At 37.0% G+C, this 22461-nt stretch overlaps 1 protein-coding gene across 2 annotated transcripts in view; it reads left to right on the forward strand.

Moving 5' to 3' along the window:
- The first annotated feature begins 1072 nt into the window (after positions 1 to 1072).
- The window catches only part of NPR3 (natriuretic peptide receptor 3), an 81162-nt gene continuing 59773 nt past the window's right edge, over positions 1073 to 22461 (forward strand). For both annotated transcript variants that reach the window (XM_051969536.1, XM_051969537.1), the window contains exons 1-2: positions 1073 to 2322; positions 9104 to 9226. In XM_051969536.1, coding sequence (XP_051825496.1) covers positions 1572 to 2322; positions 9104 to 9226 — 874 coding nt within the window. In that variant the 5' untranslated portion in view covers positions 1073 to 1571. The remainder of the gene's footprint in view (positions 2323 to 9103; positions 9227 to 22461) is intronic.

Here is a 22461-nt window from a genome sequence, read left to right on the forward strand (position 1 = left end):
GGAAATGGAAGATCCCGAACTTACTTTTCCTTTTGAGCCTATAAGGTTCTAAGGACGTTTTTTTGGGCAGTTTGCAAACATTTGCCGTGTTTCAATAGCTTGTGAGAAGAGGAATCGCGGACTGGAAGTCGTCCTCTGCAAGCAAGAAGTTTCGCTTTCTCCCCTCTTCCTACCCCCCCCCCCCCCAGCCTTTTTTTTTTTTTTTTTTTTTTTTTTTTTTTTTTAAGAAAGCGCTCCTTGATTTCAATTGATCTACATATCTACCGATCTTCTCGATCCGGGAAGAACTTATGTAAAGAGAAGCTCCCGCAACCTCAGGGATCAGAGGGAAGGCAGAAACTGCATAGGAAAAAGAAGAGGGAATGGAGGAAAAGACACAAGGAAGTTTCTGCCGGGGAAGCGCAGAGTGCAGGAGGACCGCCAGAAATTGGACTTGGCAGCTTGTTTCCAAGTTATGTAGTAAACGCCGGGATACTGGACAAGGCTAGTTGACTTCGATCTGTGAAACCAACTTCTTTCTTTGGGTGCTTCAACCTAATTGTCAAAGATGTCAGCCTCAGAAGAGCTCTGGATAGTAGAGATAGATAGCAGACAAAAATATCTTCTCCGCACATAAACGCCTTTCTGTGACACTGCCTGAAAGAGAGGAAAAGAGAGAGGGCTAAAGAGGGGAGAGCGCGCGCGCGCTCTGCAGTGGAGAGCGCCGAAGTTTTCCTTGCCAGTAAGTCAGACAGGATATCGGTTGATTGTTATATTTGCTTGGAGCCTGTGCGTGAATCTGCAATTTAATTTATTGAATGAGGATCTTTTAGTCAGACGCCTTTGAACTGAAGCGATGGAGCCTGAATTGAACTACTGAGTATGGGAGCAAGTTGGGAAACAGAAAAGGCGCGTGTGCACTGTGAGTATCGACTGAGGGGAGATGAGTGAGTACGTGTGCTGCAACTTTAAGAAAAAGGTCGGGGTGGTGGGAGGATTGAGGTTGGGGAGGAGGGAGGGAAGGGGTGTGGGGAGGAGTCCTGATGTAAGAATGCTAATGAGAGGCTCCCCTCCAACCCCCAGCCAACCCCCCACCCTACCCGCTCGAAATACAAACCCGTTCTCGCAGCTCCATGTGTGGTAACAGGCTCCTCCGCTACCACACTATTTAAACAGAGGATATGTATCAAGGAACAAGGGAGAATCAATGAGATCAAACAAGACGCAGATACTCCATCAATTACAATCACTTGGACAAGTTTAACTTTTTTTTTTTTCCAAGCATTCTTTTAAAATCAACCTCAACAACATTCAAAAAAAAGAAGTCACCTCTACGCAAAATAGTATAGGAGAAAAAAAAATCAGTATCTATATAACATATTGCAGGGTCATAGATAAAAATTAAAAAAAAAAACTGGTGACATTTCAGAATACCCTTTTCCCCGTCATTTGACGGTAGAGGGGAAAATTCTGTTTTCTTAGGGCACCCAAGGGGGCGCAGGGACTAAGGAGATAGAGGAAAGGGAGAGGGAAGAAGGAGGAGGGTGGTGGGAAGAAGAAAGGCTAAGGTGAGTGGAAGGCACTTCAGCGCAATGCCATCCTTTTTGTTACTCAGTTTCTCTTCTTGCGCTGTGCTCAGCTGGGCGCTCCTGGCAAGCGGCGGCGGCAGCAGCAGCAGTAGCAGCGGAAACCGAGAAGGAGGGCTCCCTGTGGTGGAAGAGACACAGAAGATCGAGATTCTGGTGCTTCTACCCAAGGACAACGCTTACATGTTCTCCTTGGCCAGGGTCAAGCCGGCCATCGAGTACGCACTGCGTAGCGTGGAGGAAAATGGGACCAGGCGTCAGCTGCTTCCACAGGGCTACAGCTTCCAGGTGGACTATCAGGATTCACACTGCGGCAATCAGGCACTCTTTAGTTTAGTTGACCGTGTGGCAGTTGCCCGAAGGTCTAAACCAGACTTGATCCTGGGCCCCGTCTGCGAGTATGCGGCAGCACCTGTGGCCCGGCTGGCATCGCACTGGGACCTGCCCATGTTGTCTGCCGGTGCTCTTGCCGCTGGCTTCAAGCATAAGGAGAGCGAGTTCTCGCACCTCACCCGTGTGGCACCCGCCTACGCCAAGATGGGAGAGATGATGCTCGCCTTGTTCCGGCATCACCAGTGGAGCCGGGCATCCCTGATCTACAGTGATGACAAGCTGGAGCGGAACTGTTACTTCACTCTGGAGGGGGTCCATGAGGTCTTCCAGGAGGAGGGTTTGCACACATCCGCCTACAGCTTCGACGAGACCAAAGCCCTGGACGCAGAAGAGATCGTGCGCTACATCCAGGCCAGCGAGAGGGGTGAGCTAGGGGAACGTCTCCATCTCGTGTACCTTTTAGCCTTCTCCCACTCCGCTTCCCAACCCTCTCTATTCTACTCCCTGAACATTGTAAGGGTACCCCGTCCTGTTCCCACTTTCCCTGGCTCTGGGGACTTGGAAAGGGGTGACGGTACTGGAGAAGTGCAAAGGGTAATTGCAGAAGTCCAAGTACTTTCAGCTTTGGGACGAACTTTTCCCGCTGGTCCCAACAACTATCAGCCTTCCCACCTCCCTCGTAAAGGAAGAGAATGTTGAAAATGCATAGAGGGGTGGAGATAGGGAGATAGGAAGGAAATCTATTCTTTCTCCTTCCCTAGGTTCCGGTCCTGGTACTAAAGATTTATTTTGACTTTCCTCTTTCCCTTCCTCTTCCTTAAACTTTGTGTAGAGGTGATTAGCTTTCCTACAGCCCCATTTTAAGTGTCTTTTCCCCCCTCTCTGCCTGTCACGCTGTTGTCGCATTTCCCTTATTTTTCCGGCTACTATTTTGTTTTCTTTAAAAAGCTTGATTGTATTGATTTTGCCTCCCTTCGCGTACCCCCACCCACTCACCCTCAGCCTCCTTATAAATGCGTTTCCTGGGTTTCCACTCAAAATGCCTTGCTGCGTCCTGGCAGCAATCAACATTCTCTTTAGATTCTTGAGCATTTCCATCCCCAAAGCTCCCAAATACGGGCAGCTTCAGGCTCCGTACTTGTTGAAGAATCACCCGGAGGTTGAAGCTTACATCCACGTGGTTCCAACCATAATAAAAATTGTGTCTTAAAAGATAAATGCCGAAATAAGCAAGAGGTGGGAAATGGGTTGAGTGAGCTTGGTAGCTGCGAGTGAAAAAATAAAGGGGTTCAACTTCCTATTATAAACTAATTTCAGGGCAGTGAGTGAAATTTCCAAGGGAGATCAGACACGGTGCCTAACCATATCTGGATAAGGGTGCAATGCGCCAAGGGGATGCCGTCAGCTAGTTCCAGAATAATGAGCCACCTTTCCTTCTTCCCTTACGCCCTTGAACCTGGAATGTAGGTGGTGAAATCTTGGTGCTCTCAGCCCTGGAAACGGGACACGTAAGGCTCAGCTCCTCTAAAGATGCGTGAGCTTGCAGAAAGGTTTACCCGCAGTGTGGAAAAGGCGGTTCCGCACACCTGAGAGCTGGGCAGGCAGAGCATAGCGGAGAAGCAAGCACTGGGCGCGTGGCGTGGAGCCGTTTTTGGCCCAACCTCCTCACTTTGTTTCAGAAATCCTAAACAGGTGGGAGGGCTGCAAAAGGCGTAGGCGTCAGTTTTAGCCTTGCACATAATGCTCAATCTAGGGTGTTGGGCAGATGGACCCTTTGGCCTACATGGAGGAAGGGGAGGTCCTAGGATGGTGAAATATGTGGCCCAAGTCAAGTTTTTCCATGCATATCCGCCCCGGGCCTGCCTAAGGTTGCCCCGGGCTATTGACACATGGGGCTAAGTGAATTAAGTCTCTACAATATATGACTGAGCTATATACATGTATGTATATATAACCACACTACTATTTACAAATGTACAACTCACACACGATTGGCGTTTTAGTCCATTTAGCCAAGACTTTGGGCCGGTCCTTTCTATGTCTGCACACACCTCAGACTACCCAGATTACTCGGGCTTTTCTTGCCCTGCTGCTCATGGAAGAGCCATTCAGACCGAGTTGCTTACAACACATTTCCTACCGGCCACACCCAGGACGTGAAAATAAATCCATCCCCATCTCTTCCCCACCCAAACAGAGTAGATCTCTCCTATAACGGCATATATCCCCAGATGACTGCAGGAATAAATATGAAACTGACAGACACGGAGCTCAGATCATCAGCCCAAGTGTAACCCTTCCCTCGCCCGTCTGGTTAGTGTGAGCGGCGTTTAACTGAATGGTTGAGAGAGCAGGGAAGGTACTGTCTGCTTGGATATCAGTAACTGGCAATGCTTACTTCCTCCTGGTTTCTGCTCAGATTTATCTCAGATTCTCGCAATAGGCATGCTTTTTGCCTTGCAAATGTGGGCTTTGGTTGCCCCACTGGGGCATATTGGAGGGAGGGAATCTTTATAGAACATTTCCAATCCCATTGGAGTAGTAGTTTTCGCTTTTAAATTCAGGTTAGGAAGGGCTATTTCTTCACCTCTTCCCTTCTCTTCAGGTTCTCCCGCTCCGGCTCATTGTGCCTTGGGGGGAGCTGAAGATTTCAGTTTTAGTCAGTTTCAGAAGGCAGAAGTTTCAGAAGGAAAAGCAGTAGTAGAATAAAATCTCAATGTGTTCACTAGCTTATTGAAGGGGAAACCCCTATACTTAAAATTTTTCCCCTTGTGTCTTCTCTTTGTAATAGGAAAAAAATGTAGTTTATTGCTTTAGATTTGAATATAAAAATGTATATGTAAATAACATACCTGATGATTATGAATTAAAGCTATACTTTTTTTTTTTTTAAACATGCTCCTACCTGTAGCTGCAGTTCAGGAATTTTGGAACCTAGAAGAAAAAAAAAAAAAAAAACGATGAAAACCCATTTTGAAAGAATAAAATCCATCAGGTCCTCTTTCTATGTGTTTCTTCCCTTCCCCCACCCCACAAAAGGGAGCAAACAGAAAGGTTGGATTTATGGCTGGCGTATAGTAGTTCTTTAATAAATCCTTGTTGATTGAGCTTTTTTTTTCCAAGAAAAGTTTATGTTTGCAGAGGAAGTACAAGATTCCTCTGTTAGAGGAATTTACATTGTTAGAGGCAATTAATTTTCAAATGTTCATAATGTCTCTTAATAGCATATTACTTTAAAACTGTTTTCAACAACAATAATAATAATATTAAATGAACATCCAGTGTTTAAGGTTAGAAGACAGCATATTACCTCTTAAATCTTTAGATCTTTTAAGTTTTATTCCTGTTTTAAAGATGGGGAAACTGAGGCTCAGAGCAGTAGCAACTTGGACAATGTCACACAATGAGGATCAGAAAAATCTTGACTCTCCATAGTAGCTTGACTGTTGTTTATGATATCGATTTATTTTCAAAACAGATGTTTAGCAATAATTCTCAAGGTACACAAGTTGACAGACTTCTTCAAGGCCACCCCTTCCAAAAAAAAAAAATCCCCTACTAATTGTCTTTGCCCTTATATATGTGGCACCATACAAAGAGAACCATAGACACACTGGTTGATCCAATTAGAAGTTTATAGCCTGAAACAAGAAAGGGAACTCTGTCTTACTCTTTAAGGAAATTAGAAAATTAACTGAAGACATAAACATTCAAACAGTACACAGTATACAAGTTAATACTAACTCTCCTAAAAAGCTGCTGAGAAGCATGTTGGGAAAAGCAAGTATCTGGAGTCAGACAACCTCCCACCATCTCATCCATAAGCTTTGCATTTCTGGTCAAGTCCCTAACCTTTTAGAGCTCAAATTCATCACCTTTCAAATGGGGGATAATATATCCTGTAACTCATAAGATTGTTGTAAGAAAAGCACTTTTCAAACCTTAAAGTGCCATATAAATGTGAGTTATTGCTTTAAATATTTGGTTAAAAATGGCTGTACTAATACTGTACTAGTATACCTATATATTTTATTACATATAAAAAATGGATGAGTTTTTTTGTAATACATTTATTTTTGACATTTAATTCTATTCAGCAAGTACTTATTAAATTTTTACTTCGTACAAGACACATTTTAGAACTCTGTGTATACAAAGCCAAATGAAAAAAACAGTTCTTTCCCTTAAGAGATTTTCAGTGGCAGGAAATAATTTGAAGACCAAGAGCACTAAAACTAGGGGGGATTAGGAAAGGTTTATTATAAGAGGGCATATGAAATTGAGCATTGAATAAGAAGTACAGATCATAATAGGCAGAAGTGAAAAGGGAGCTCATTTCACACTTAGTGACCAGTTTAAAGACACGGAGCCAATATAGAGAATGTCAGATTCTGAGAACAAGTAATTCATTTTGCTGAAGAAAGTATGCAAAGGATAGTGATGTAAATTAAGCCTAGAAAATAGATTTAAAAATTGAAGTATGAGTAAAGGGAATTCAAGTTTTTTTAAAGGTATACCTAGTAAGACCTAATTCTAGAGTTATTCTCCTTGAGTTAACTATTCAATCTAGGACTGAATATTACTAGTTTAGTTATTCATGACTGAATTAATCTGTGCAATTCATGATTAGACCTAGATACTGGATAAGAATTTAAGTCAGCTGATACATGATTTCTTTATTAAACAGTCTGAGATAAAAAATTCATTGGATGATCAGTGGTGTTTCCAACCAAAGGACTCAATATAAGTACAAAATAACTAATATGTATTATAGTCAAAACAAAGAGCTATTTGTATCCTGGCTAAAGGAACAATGTTCTAAAAATCTTTGGAGAGCACAGTGCTTTCTGAATAATCAAAACAAAAAATGTTAAAGACCTATTATTTGTCTGTAGAAGCATAATTTTTTTTTATTTAGTTGCAAATAATATGCCTTTTTGGGATAGAAATATTCCTAAATTATTTTCTTTTTATTAACTATTATTTGCATATGTATCTTGTATAGTTGTGTGATTCATTCATTTGTATGCATATGTAATACATGTTTACATGTGAATAACGTTGAAGAAATTATAGAACATCAGTCTTTTAGTCCCAAAGCTTAGCTGCTGTACTGAAATTACACTCAGTAAAAGCTTTAAACAATGTGTACCTCATTAGGTATTGCTGTCTATTCTCTCTAAATAGCAGTCTCACCACTTATCTACACATTACAGTTTTGCTACCACATCAGCCACATATAACATTTAACTTTCTCTTAGGGGCTCAGTAGTGACCCTGTGTACTAGCTTTTGGCCCTTTTCTGTACTACACTCCAAGTGGTGATAGAAAAGTGTTGGAACCATAGGTCATATAAACTTCAAAAAAGGATCTGAAAAGAAGGTAAAAGAAAGAACACATGAAACTCCACAAGTTCTCTAGCACAGAAAAATAGAGTATAATGGGGAGGAAGTGACTATACCTAAAATCCACGTAAGATGCCAAAGTATCAGAGAATAGGGTCTCAGACATGCTGACTCAGTCTTATTCTTAATCATCATTTATCAAAATACATTTCAATAAATTAATGAATGGCGTAAAAAATCAGTGTGTTCACTGAGAGCTATACAAGACCATGAGAAGTCCTCCAACCTGGCACTTCCTAGCATTCCTACATGGAAAGTATGCAAGAGAATTATTAGCATCATAAAACGTCTCCTGGGAAGGAGATTCCTCAACTTTCCTTAGTAGTCAGGTTTCACTGTTTCATTCTTTAAATGTTTCCTCTAAGGCAAATCTAAAGGCTCTTTTTTGAAATTTAATATCAGTTTTTTTTTTTCAGAATACAGAGTTATAAGACAATTCTTGACAGTCAATTCTTATATTTTTATGCTGATGGGGCAAAAGAAGCCAATTGAAATTTGAAATTCTTATCTAAGTCAGCTGTTTCACCCTTCTCCTCAACTAACCCTTCTCTCTAATTTCCAACTGCTGCCAAAAAGGAAAGAAATGCACTGGCTTGTGTTATACTCCCTCTCCTTCCATCAGTGGATTGAAGAAAGGAAGATCTTAACCTTAGGGTTTAAATAACATAAATAACAAAGAGTATGTTTGAGTTGTAAAACCCAAGGTACTATGACTTGTAACTCTTCATTTCAAATGGATATATTAGTCATATCTCCAGTCATCAAAATCCCAATTCCATGGGACATCCCTTTAAGAGTTTTAGCCCCTTTGTAATAACAAACGTCAAACTTGGTGCCATAACACATTGAGCTCACATGTATGATAAAGTAAATATCAGTCAGCTTAACTAGCCTCCAACTGCTGAGGCAGGATTTTGCATGCTAAGTTTCAAGTTTGTTTTGTGTCTTTCAATGCCCATGCTATTCTAAGAGATAGACATTTCTTTCATTGTTGGCATCACTCACGATCGACAGCTCTAGAAAGTTTTTGCTTACCATAGGGAAAACTATGGGACATTAAATGGTTTATCCAGGGCAAACAAAAGTAGAGATCTATTACTTAACTTGCTTATCAATATTGATCAGACTGATCAAATTGCCACTTTACCTAAAAAAAATCCCTTCAACTAATATTTATATAGCTCTTTAAGCTTTACTAAATAAACATTTTCTGTACAACAGTTTTGTGAGGAAGATAGTTCAAATATTATTATCATCTTTTCATATAGGAAGAAACTGAGCCCCAGAGTACTTAAATTATCTCCTAGTCATATAGTAACAGGGATAGTATTGAACTGACTTCTGATCCCACCAATGTTATTTTCACCTACCACTCTGCCTCACATTAGTATATGTTGCTATTCCAGTATTCTGGAAATACTTAGATATTGTCTTATAAATGTAAAAATGTGGGCCTAAATTGAATTTCAGATAACAGACCCAACATGCAGCAAAATGCCTATTGCATGTGTTAAAGAAGCCTCAAAATAATGTTTTCACATCCAAACCAGGAGATAAACTGAATGCTATTATTTTCTTTTTGAAAAATGTTTAATTCCTCAGAAAAGACTTTTTAACAACTCAAATAATGAAGATATACTTAATTTAGTATTACTGTTGTCAAGATATTTGTATTATTTTATTAATATATAACTTTTCTCCTGTTGCCCCTGCCAAATAGTATTAGGTAAATTTATTGGTTTGTTCTGAATATTTTGGAAGGACAACTTCTTATTGAAGTTTTTCATTTTTCCTCATCAGTTGTGATCATGTGTGCCAATAGCAGCACAATCAGAAACATCATGTTAACTGCTCACCGGCAAGGAATGACCAATGGGGAATATGCTTTCTTCAATATTGAACTCTTCAACAGCTCTTCATATGGTAATTCTAATTTTTTTCACCTTTTTTGACCAGTATGTAAACTTTTTATTTGTAAATATGATTTTAATGTAATCAATTGATGATTCTTAAGGTTCTCACTACATTCTCTAGCATTTTATGTTTTCATTTGTGAAGAATTCGAGGTGAACAAAAAGGTAATGTAGAATTTAGGTACTAAGCATTTTAAAACTGCTCCCTCCAAAAGTTCATAGAATCCTTAAAGTGAGGGAAAAAAGTGTTAGAAATCATCTAAAGAAACTAATAGAACAATATAGCTTATAGGCTCATAGCTAGAAAGACCCATGTTTTTCAGCCTTCTCCCAGTTTGATGCTTGAACTAGGTTGAGAGAAATTAACGAATATCTGGATACACAGTTATACAGTTATCCCTTCCCTATCTTTATTTTCTCCATCACAGTTTTGAGATATTGTGGTTGGCATAAGAAATTAAATGGGAAATTGGGGGGGGGAGTTTTGTGGAAGCTGTAGATGACACATAAAGGCCAGCCGATAACATAGAAACATTTTAAAGACTCCCAAATGCCTAAAATATATGTATAGTATTGTATACTGTAGCCTATGACCAAATACTTAAACTAAATTTTTACAATAAGGTACTGAAAATGCCCTATAAAAGAAAATAAAAAAGGGCAGGCTTCTTTTCTAGTATGAAAGGAAGGCCAAAAAATTTTATGTGAATTTTCCAGATCACAGGGATCAAAGGGATAATGGTAGAGTGACAATTAAACTGAGATCCTCTCATTCTAAATACAGTGTCTTTGGCCCTCCAAGCTGAAGAAGGAACCCTAGAGGGTTATTCCATTCCTTGTCCACAAAATGCTACAGCTTGGCTTCTTAAAATTCAGCTCTTCTAGAACTTGATAGATGGTTTTCCAAGAGTTCTTGTCATTGAAAAGTTCATCACTCTGTAGTTGGGTTGAGGATGATGAGTCTCTCTGAATTTATTTAGGCTGTTCCCCAGGCAATAGTTATGTAATCTTTTACTTTGCTTGTCTGTGAATACTTCCAACTTGATAGAAGCTGGTAGGAAATCAGAGCAGAACTTTAGTGAATGTATTATGACTATATTGGTAATAACATTAAAAATTAGAGTCATATGAAAGAGAACATGTCTCACCAATCCAGAAATTCAGTACACAAACACTTTCTATTTTGCAGACAGCAAAACTTGAAGCTCAAGTAATATTTTTGTACTACCTTACTAATTATTTTTCATTCAGATTCTTTTTATTCAGTTTTTCTTTTTTAATTTTTAAACTGTTGACTCATTAAAATATTGTCACTTTTTTTGTAAGAAGTTGTTTGCTTTTATCATGATCATTCTCTTATACTTTATGCTGATCATAACAGTGAATTATCTAAAAGGGTGATAATTTTATAAGTAATTTAGCTTGGAGGCTGAATTTTGCTTCTAGGCTTCCAGACCAAGAAATCAGAAATTTATATGGTCCTTCCTTTTCACTTGTTTTCTTGCAGTTGATATAATAACTTTTTGAATAGCTTAAAAACTTTTAGGATCTTGTCACTTTCACTTCCAGAACATCCTAAGACAACTGGAATATTGTTCAGGATCTGAAGATAGGCAAAAAAAGAGATGTATTCCTGATGGATGATATAATAGTATATGGAGAGGTTAATTAATTTAGACCCATGTCATTGTGTGAGTCTCTAAAGAGATAATTCTGAGAGTTTCTTCCTTGAAAGGGGAAAAAGATATAGCCTTGAAATGTCTATAATGAGTATAAAAATTTTCTCTATCAGTAAAAGACCCTCAATAAATTAATATTTATTTGAAAATTATTTTTTTTCTAATGTTAAAGACATAGTCAGTGATCATCACTAACAGTTATTAGATAGGTTATAGAACAGTAGAATATAGAACTACAAGTATCTTAGAGAGACATCTAGTTGAATTCCCTCACTTTATGGAAAAGGAAATTGTGGCCTAGAGAAGGTTAAGTGACTTTCCTAAAAATATACAGGTAGTAAGGATAAAAGGTAAAGTATGAATTCAGGTCTTTAATCAACTAACCAACAAGCATTTAGTAAGTACCAATTATATAAAGGGAGAAAACATACACATTGGGGCATCTAAAAATAAATACAAAGTGATATGAAGACAAGGAAGGACACTGGCAGCAGGAGGTAATTAACAAAGGTTTCATGTAGAAGGTGGTACATGAATTTCTAAAAGGAAATTAAGTATTTTAAGAGACAGAGATGAGAAGAAAGTATTTTCTGGAAGTTGAGGATAGCCACTTCAAAGGAATGGAGAATGGAATTGGAATGTTTTATATGAGGATTGTTAGGAAAGATAGTTTAATTGCATTGTAAGGTAAGTTGATGAAGGAAAGTAATATGTAATAAGATGAGAAAGTTAAGTTGGTGTCCAGGGTATTAAGTGCCAAACAGAAGAGTTCATATTTACTTCTAATGGTAATGGGACAGCCACTGGAATTTATTAAGTACAGACATAACATGATCAGAACTTTTTTTAAGAACTTAAAAAACCCTTTTGATAGTTAGATGGAAAATGAATCAAAATAAAGAGACACTTGAGGCAGAAAGACCAATTAGAAAGCTATATTTCTTCCTTCCTTCCTTCCTTCCTTCCTTCCTTCCTTCCTTCCTTCCTCCTCCTCCTCCTTCTCTTCTTCTTCTTCTTCTTCTTCTTCTTCTTCTTCTTCTTCTTCTTCTTCTTCTTCTTCTTCTTCTCTCTCTTTCCTCTTTCTCTCTCTCTCTCTCTCTCTCTCTCTCTCTCTCTCTCTCTCTCTCTTTCTCTCTCTCTCTCTCTTTCTTGTTTCGAAGACAAACTAGGCCTTCTTTTGCCTCAATTTTTACTTTAGCTTTGAATCACTGAATATATGTTCTTTCATACAAACTGGCATCTGGGAAAGATCTCAGCTTAAAAAGGCCAAGGTCTCCTCCTGCTTCCAGGACCATCACCAGTTATCTTGACCTGTGTCTTGCCATTGGGCTCTGATGATTTTTGAGGAAAGAATGAGACTGATGACTCCTGCACAGCTCTGCCTCATTGCAAATGAAATCCAATTTACTTGCAAATCAAAATGCCATCCTCGTGATGTCATAACCCTCTTCCAGAATGAAGGACAAATAAGCACAACAGCAATATTATAATAGTCCAAGTAAGAAATAATGAAGGTTTGAATTAGGACAGTAGTTGTATGGATGGATAGAAGTGGGAGAAATATGAGAGATGTTATTGAGGTAGAATCAACAAGATTCAGTAGCTGACAGGGTATGAGGGATAAAAATGAAGATTTGAACATGACACCAAAGTTGTGAACTTGGGTAATTGGAAGAGTGATGATGGCATTGATTAAAATAGGAAAGTTTAGAATAGGAATGTGTCTTGGGATGGGATAGATAGTGAAACCTGTTTTGGACATTTTGAATTTGAGCTATATTTGGGTTACTAAGTTGGAAATGTTCATAAGGCAATTGGTGATATGTGAGTGACACTTAAGAACTCTGGTTAGATCTATACAGATCTGAAAATTAAACAATGAGATGTGATGAGGTCATCAAGTAGGAGAATAGAGAGAGAAAAAAAGGAGAGTCAGAATAGAACCTTGGAGTACATTGATAGAGAAAATGAAATGAGTCACTCCAGCAAAGACAGAGGGAGTGATCTGACAGGTAAAAGGAGAACTAAAATATAGCATAGTCAAGGAAATCCAAAGGAGAATATATATCCAGGGGAAGAGATTAGTCAACAGTATCAAATGTAGCAAAGGTCAAGAACCATTAAAATTGTAAAAAAGCCATTGGATTTGACAAGAAATGTGGCATTTTTTTTCCTTAGAAAAAGATCAATTGAACATAATTTGTTAATGGTCTCTTTTAAGATTTATTCATTTATTTATTTATGTGATTATATTTGAAAAATCTTTTTCCTACAGGTTTGCATATACTTATATAATAATGATTAGGAAGGGATCTTGAGAAATTTTCTAGCCCAGCATTATCTACATTATCCTCTTAGAATGTAAATTAAGTGAATAGTTGAATGAGAGATCCTGTCTTTTGATGTTAAGTAATTTTACAAAGCTATTCTGCTTTCTAGGGATCCTAATGAATATTATTTAATTATAAGAATGGGAATATGGTATATATCAGTAATTTCATGCCAAATGATTGGAAAAGCTGAAAATAGGAAAATATTAGAAATTTGAGCAAACTGTTGAGTGTCTAGAACACACAAATTTAGAGCAGAAGCATTAAAATATACTATGTTTGTAAATTTGAAAATGATTCAGTTGGCTTTGACCTTGTCCCAAGGTGCTACTTAAACAGCCTCTAATGTTTTCAAGTGGCAAAAGGTACAGGAACATTTATTTATTTATTTATTTATTTATTTATAAATAACTTTTTATTGATAGAACTCATGCCAGGGTAATTTTTTTTACAACATTATCCCTTGCATTCACTTCTGTTCCGATTTTTCTCCTCCCTCCCTCCACCCCCTCCTCCAGATGGCAAGCAATCCTTTACATGTTGAATAGGTTACAGTATATCCTGGATACAATATACGTGTGCAGAACCAATTTTCTTATTGCACAGGGAGAATTGAATTCAGAAGGTATAAATAATCTGGGAAGAAAAAACAAAAAATGCAAGCAGTTTATATTCACCTCCCAGTGTTCTTTCTTTGGGTGTAGCTGCTTCTGCCCATCTTTGATCAATTGAAACTGAATTAGCTCTCTTTATCGAAGAGATCCACTTCCATCAGAATACATCCTCAAACAGTATCATTGTTGAGGTATATAAGGATCTCTTGGTTCTGCTCATTTCACTTAGCATCAGTTCATGTAAGTCTCGCCAGTCCTCTCTGTATTCATCCTGCTGGTCATTCCTTACAGAACAATAATATTCCATAACATTCATATACCACAATTTACCCAGCCATTCTCCAATTGATGGGCATCCATTCATTTTCCAGCTTCTAGCCACTACAAACAGGGCTGTCACAAACATTTTGGCACATACAGGTCCCTTTCCCTTCTTTAGTATCTCTTTGGGGTATAAGCCCAGTAGAAACACTGCTGGATCAAAGGGTATGCACAGTTTGATAACTTTTTGAGCATAATTCCAAATTGCTCTCCAGAATGGCTGGATGTGTTCACAATTCCACCAACAATGTATCAGTGTCCCTGTTTTCCCACATCCCCTCCAACATTCCACATTATCTTTCCCTGTCACTCTAGCGAATCTGACAGGTGTGTAGTGGTATCTCAGAGTTGTCTTAATTTGCATTTCTCTGATTAATAATGATTTGGAGTATATTTTCATATGTCTATAAATAGTTTCAATTTCTTCACCTGAGAATTGTCTGTTCATATCCTTTGACCATTTATTAATTGGAGAATGGTTTGATTTCTTATAGATTAGAGTCAGTTCTCTATATATTTTGGAAATGAGGCCTTTATCAGAACTTTGATTGTAAAAATGTTTTCCCAGTTTATTGTTTCCCTTCTAATCTTGTCTGCATTTGTTTTGTTTGGTACAGAAATATTTAGCCAATCTGTGTGATTGCCATTGGGAAGCTTGAGCTCAATGTATTTTTTACAATCTGGGCCTCTTTAGGGCTTTAGCAGACTCAAGAATGTGAATCTAGAATTTCTCAAGGATTGAAAAAATGATTATATTCTGGAATGATCCACCAGGGATAGCCAAACTCTCAAGCCAAAGAATTTCTAGACAAATAAGTCTGTTTGGAGCAACCATGAGATTCTTATCTATTTGAAAGAAGCAACTCAGATAGTACAGGCCTATCTTCCAGGTATATTGTAAACTTCTAAGATAAATGGCAGCACACGTAGAATTTGAGGCCTTCCCTCTGAGATTATCTCCTTTACACAGTCTGTGTCTTATAAGTGCATGATTCTTTGCCTGTTGCCCCTTCCCCTAGAATGTGCACTCACTGTGGACAGGGACTTTTTTGCTTATTGCCTTTCTTTTTATGCCTAGTATTTGTTGGTTGGCAATAGCTCGAGAGATTGAGATTCTAATCACATTTGTTTTGCCATTCATTAGCTATATGAACATACATAACACACTCAACTTGGCTGTACCTTAATTTTCTCTTCTTTAAATAAGAAATAATCTTATATGTCTTGAGGAAACAAGGAGGGGCAATGGACTGAGCACTGGGCCTAGAACCAGGGATGCCTGAGTTCAAATCTGGTTTCTGACAATTACTAGTTATATGATCCTAGGCAAGTCACAATTGCTATATCAAATGAAATGATTTATGTGATAGGATTTTGAAAAATATAGATCTTTACATAAACAGATGATATTATTATTATACCTCACCTCCACCGAGTTCTGGGCCTCAAGGACAATACTAAATAATTTTGTACTTTTTGTTCTACTGGAATATAAACTAGAAATTATCTAGCCTAGACCTTTATCCCTGACAAAGTCTGAGGGACTTTAGATATAGACCAGATGTCATATCTTGCCCACTGACACTGTTTGTACCTTCACACTAATCATCCCTCTACTTTCCCATGGTTCAGAAGTATTGGAATTGAAGGTGACAAGAAATGTTATATAGCAGTACTTTAAAAAAATGAAACACAAAAATATGGTCTAAGTTGTTATTTATTGAGTGTTTGTCAGTCTCCAAAGCCTTAATTCTATTTTGGGGGAATTTCTTTTATTTTAATTCAATTATTTTCAAAAATTTATTTAATACCCATTATGTGAAAAGCATTTTTCTGTATGCTGGGGATATAAGGGCAAAGTTATTGCCTCAAGAAATTTATATTCCCTAATGAAGATAAAATGTGTACAGATGTGTCACTTTTCTCTATTTCTGATACTAAGAATAGTGCTTGATATCTAGTAAGCATTTAACAAATGCTCACTGACCAGCTGATTGATGTCTAAGTAAATACAAGATAATTTTAGAAGAAAATGAATATAAATGAGTAGATGAATTAGGAAAGTCTTCATCTATGTGGTAATAAGTTGGATTAAACTTAAAGAATGCTATTAATTCTAGAGATAGAGTTGTTATGAGTATAACCAATGTTGGGGATGTCTGGTGGCAAAGGGCTAGAAGCAGAAGGGTAGCATGCTAAATTAGGATCTCAATATGTAGGCCATTTTACTGGAATATAGAGTATTTGAGGTGAGTAATAGGAAATATGTTTGGAAAAGTGCATTAGAACAAGAATGTGGAGAGCTTTGAAAAATGCCAGATTGAGGAGTGTTTGTTTTATCCTGAAAGCAGAAGAGAAACACTGAAAATTTTTGAACAAAGGAGCAAAGTGGTTGGTCTAGCAATATTAATTTAGCAACTATGTGGAAAATATAGTGAAGAGAGGAGAATATGAAAACAGGGGAACTGATCAAGGAATAGGCCATTGCAAAAGTATGATCAAGAGGTGATAAGATACTATGTTAAAGTAAAGTCTGAATGGAGAGATGTTGTGGAAATAGACTGTTCAAGATTTGGTACTGATTGAATAAAGATGGTGAGGGAGAGGGAAGACTTGAATGTACAAACTTCAATTACTAGAAGCATAATAGGTGAATGAATAAATGAATGAAAAAAGAACTTATTTATTATTTACTACATGCTAAGCCCTGTGCTAAGAGCTTCAAATACAAGTTAAAAAGCCACAGTCCTTGCTTACAAAACTCATTTTCTTTTTTTATTAAAGCTTTTTATTTTTAAAACATAAAGCATGGATAATTTTTCACTATTAACCCTTGCAAAACCTTATGTTCCAATTTTCTCCCCTTCTCCCTACCTTCTTCCCTAGATGGTAAGTAATCCAATATATGTTAAACATGGTAAAAATATATGTTAAATGCAATATCTGCATACATATTTATACAATTATCTTGCTTCACAAGAAAAATCAAATCAAAAAGGAAAAAATGAGAAAGAAAATAAAATGTAAGCAAACAACAACAAAAAGAGTAAAATTCTGTGTTGTGATCTATACTCAGTTCTCACAGTTCTGTCTCTGGGTGTAGATGACTCTTTTCATCACAAGATCATTGGAACGGACCTGAATCATCTCATTGTTGAAAAGAGCCATGTGCATCAGAATTGATCATCCTATAATCTTCTTGTTTCTGAGTACAATGATCTTCTGGTTCTGCTCATTTCATTAAGCATCAGTTCATGTAAGTCTCTCCAGGCATCTCTGAAATCATTTTGCTGATCAAAACTAATTTTCTAATAGTGCATTCATGGAGTTGCAGTTATAGTTCAAATGGAACCCCCAGTGAATCTGAAGGCAAGGCAGATGGTAATACATCTTTTAAAATGTCATTTCTAGTGATAAAACTATATCTGTTTAGGTTGTTGAACTATTTGACAATGCCAGATGCTTTATTGGTAAGAACTTTCTATTCTAGATCATCAGTAGTTTTGACTGGAGAAGAAGTGGGGGTAGTACTACCTAAAAAGATGCAAAGATTTCAAATTGAATCTTCATTGCTGCTCTTTCCTATTATAGTTGTGGGAACTGGGCTAGAAGCAGAACTGGTGGCCTGGGGGGAGGGAGTGCATTGATATTCTAAGGACTCTGTGTAGTAGACAAAATCCCTACACTCTGAGGGAAAGTCATGATGTGGTAGTTTAATATACATAGCATATACTCCTTGTCTTTGTCTTAAGAAACCTTATTGTTTTTAGCTATACTGACTTTCCTATCCCCTTAGTGGTGTTTGGTTGTGGTTGTGTTTGTGATAAGGTACCCCTTATCATAACATTTGCTCCTCTCGATAATGACTTCAAGGCCAGGTAGAATGTTTGGAGTAGTGAAAATGATGTTCTTTGAGCATCGTCTAAGACTCTTTGGGCTCCTTTCCCTTTAACAGCATCTGGTCAGCAGTTAATAGATAATGGAAGTAGGGGTGTTACATTCAATGGAAATAAAGAAATTTGAGGAAGGTTGGGGTTAGGAGAAAGGTTCCATTTTGAGTAAGCTGAATTTGAGATACTGATGAGACAATCACTTGGGAGTGTCCAGTAGGTAGTTGATGCTATGAAACTATGGTTCAGTAGAGAGATTAGGGTTGGAACGTATATCTATGCAAAGAAAATAAAACTGGACTTATAGAAGTTGCTGAAATAACCAAGAGAAGATGCAGCAAGAGAGGAAAAAAAGATCTAGGACAGAATCTTGCAAGATAATCATACTTAATGGTTGAGACATAGAGGAATCCAGTGAAAACTGCTAAGGAGTGGTCAGATAGATGGAAGAACCAAGAGAGAACAGTGTCATGAAAACCAAGGGAACAAAAAATATTTCAGTCAGGCATTTCTTAAATGTCTACTATATGTCAGATGCTACTAAGTGCTAGGGATGCAAAGAAAGACAATGCAGTCTGCTTTCAAGGAACTCACAATTTAATGGTGGGGGAGAGGAACACATAACAAAAACCTATATACAAACAAGATATATACAGTATAAACTGAAGATTATCAATAAAGGGAAGGCACTAAGTGGGATCATTAAAGGATTCATGATGAGATAAAATTTTAGCTAGGACTTGATAGAAGCAAGAGGTGGAAATAAATTGGAAAAGAATTCCTAACATGGGAGAAAGCCAGTAAAAGATACCCAAAGTATCTTGTGAGAATAATAACAAGAATGCAAAATACAATGCAAGATTAGAAAGGCAGGAAGGAACCAGGTTATGAGAGGTTGAACACTACAGAGGGTTTTATATTTGATCTTGGAGGTGATTGGGAGTCACTATCCTGAATTGAGTAGGGTAGTGTCATGGTCAGATATGCATTTTAGGAAGATTAATTTGCTACCTGAGTAGACTACTAGTTGGTCTTTTTGCTTCATATATCTCCTTATATGAACTTATATATGAGGATATATGAGGCAAAAAGACCAACCAGTACTAATAGTCCATATGTGAAGTGATCTAGGCTAAGATGGTAGAAATGTTAGAAGAGAGAATGGCTAGAGAGAAGTGGAAGGTAGAATTAAAGTAAAAGAACAATAATTGAACAAATTCTCAACAAAAACAGAAGTAAAAGTGATAGATTTTAGAATGTAGAGTAATACAGATGAGAGAGATTACAATAGAGATTGGGTTATATATGTAGATTGAGTGAAGAGAAGATACTCAGTTATGGCAGCAATTAGAGAGTTTGTTAAGTGACTTCAAGAAACAAAAACTAAATGTATTTCTCCTAGTCTCATGTCTTAAGAAGTATGAGATAAGGTATCCAATGATGGAGAACGTAGCTGGGAACACAATGTGTTTCCACTGTACAAATACAACTTTTTTTTTCTTATTTCTTCACAGCACTTATAATTCTCAGACCAAACTAATCTTCCCTTTGTCCTAACAATAAATAATTATAAAAACAAATCGACTAAAAGGAATAATAATATAAAAATAAAAATAAAACTTAAATTAATTGTTCAAGAAACAGTAAATTTTCAATCTCTTCATTGTGGATTCATCAGTTTCACTCATCAAATCAACACTTGAGAATACTGTGATGAGTCTTGCTCTGATTTTCTGAATAAGGCAATCCTGTCAATGCCTTGAAATAGTAAAATAGTTGACATCATCGTGCTGAATCTATGAAAATTTCATGGACTTTGGGGGCTTCCAGATGTAGAATTAGATGTGGCTCTACAGGAAAGCATCCTCTACTGCTACCACCTCAATTCAATGACCACCCCTCCCTCACTAAATAGCTATTATGTGCAAGTTAGTGTGCTAAAAATTATGAAATAAGAATGAAAGTTAAGCTTTCCCACAAAATGTTTATAGTTTAATTATTGCAGGAAGATAATTTGTATATATATATATATATATATATATATATATATATATATATATATATATATATATATATATGCATGCAAGTTTGATACAAAGAAAAATTTGATTAGGGAAAAGGAAGTTAGTAGGAAAAAAAAATCACCTTTAACAAGAGGAAGACAGCACTTTCACCTGGGAGGAGGACCAGGAAAGTGTTCATGGAGGCGTTGGCACCTAAAAATGGAGTCTTGACAGAAAAGAAAAAGTTCAACAGGTGCTGATGTAGAGGGAATTTATTCCAGGTATGTTGGGAATAACTCATACTGCTATTTGAAGACAGGAAGAGTACCAGATAAGAATTGGGAATGTGGCTGGAACATAAGAGTTTGAAGAGGAGTCAAGTTAAATAAGGTTGAAAAGGTAGATTGAATACAGAGTGTAGGAAATCTAAAATACCAGGTCAAGGAATTTGTTTATTATAGAGGTGACATGAAAGAGACACAGAAAGGTTTTTCATAGGTGACATCAACAGACCTATATATCAGATATCTGTGTGACAAATAAGAGAAGGGAAAAGACAGAAGTCAGGTAGATCCATTAGGAAGTCATTACAATAGCCTAGGTGACACATAATGAAGATCTGAACTTGGCTAGGGTTAATGTAAAGACATGGATGAGAAATATGGAAGCAGAACAAATGAAATTTGGCAGTTGATTGGATGTGGGAGGTAAGGAATTCAACTAAATTCAACAAATCTTTATTAAGCACCTACTATATTCAGGCAATAGGGCCTTTCCTCAAAGATCCTAAATTTTATGAACCAGTTATGGTTGGTAGGAGATGTGAGTAAAATACTTATGCCAATAAAACATACTTGCAAATAAATATAAAATAATTTCAGAAAGGAGAATGATCAGTTGTAGGGGCCAGATTTCCCATAGCAAGTGTCATCTGAGTTTCATTTTAAAGTCCACAGATTCTAAAACATAGCAATAAAGAGGGCATGCATTCTTAAAATGGAGAACAGTATCTATACAAAGATATGGAGAAAGGAAATGACATGTTGCTTTGGAGGGGAAATAGCTAGTAGGAAAGTGTGACTGGAACACAGAGTGTGTTAAAGGAAGTTAACATGAAATGAACCTAGAAATGTTGGTGGAGGTAAAGTCAGCATTAATTCAACTGTTGAGAATAAGAGCAATGGGAGAAGAATAGTTTTAGGGAAGATGGTAAGTTTACCTTTGGACATGTTGAATCTGAGGTGCTAGGGGTACATTAAAGTGTGAATGCTCATCAGACAACTAAAAATAAAGGACTAGAAATTGGGAAAGTCACTCTTTTGAGGTGTGTATGTGTATGTATATATATATATGTATATATATACATATATATATATTTACATAATGATGATAATCTAAGAAATGAGAATGGATGAAATTAACAAGTGAGATATGATCCAGTGAATAGAAGTGGGCTAGAGATAGTCTTGGGGGACATTGTACCTAGAAGTCATCTTAACCAGAAAAAGAGAGGTAAGATTATCTAACATGCAGGGAGAACAAGAGTAAGCAGTGTCATAGAAAGAAAATATGGAAAGATTATCAAGGACAGGGTAATTTGTCAAGAACAACAAATGTTGCAGAAGGTTCAAGGGAGATGAGGGATGCAAAAATACCATTCTTTGCATCTGGCACTTAAGAGATCATTGTAGAGCCTTGTCAGTACAAAAGACTCTTACCAATGATTAAGTAACAACCTGCTGTCTGTAAAATATTGAGAATATTACATATAGATCTCCATACTTCAAATCAAACTAAATCATACCAGCAAATGTGTGTTGTGTCCCAACTAAGAACCAACTTCATTCATAAGTGAAGGCATTTCAGGATTCCTCAACATTTTGGCTTCTCTTTGGCTGGTTAAGTGGTATAAAAACTAATTATTAGTGACTTTCTCTTAATCATTCTGAATATCTTTCTTTGTCCAGAAAAAAAGTATTTCAAAATATATTTAGAGCTAGAAGAGACCTTAGCAAGTAAGTCCAAACTTCACATTTTGCAAATGAAAAAAATAAGGTTTTGAAAGGAGATAAAATAAGGTTCTGGTCTCTTGCCTCAAAATTCCATGCTCATTCCTACTACACAGTGTAAGGGGAGAAGAGATTAAGGACAGTCTTTGAAAACAAACCTTACAAAATATCTTGGGGTTTAATTTTTTTATAATTAAAAGTTCTACTCTGATTCTCACTCTATACAGATCTGATCTCAGGAAGTGGTTTATAAGTTATACTAGCAGAATACCAATTCAGGAAGGTTCCACCATAATGGAAAAGCTTATAGGCTTAGCAATGAACATTATGTAAGCTAAATAAGGTCCAGCTAATCACATTTTGAGTGACTAACCTAAGTGACTATTTGTTTTTGATCAC

Source organism: Antechinus flavipes, chromosome 1 (genome assembly GCF_016432865.1).
Source record: "Antechinus flavipes isolate AdamAnt ecotype Samford, QLD, Australia chromosome 1, AdamAnt_v2, whole genome shotgun sequence".
Taxonomy (NCBI): domain Eukaryota; kingdom Metazoa; phylum Chordata; class Mammalia; order Dasyuromorphia; family Dasyuridae; genus Antechinus; species Antechinus flavipes.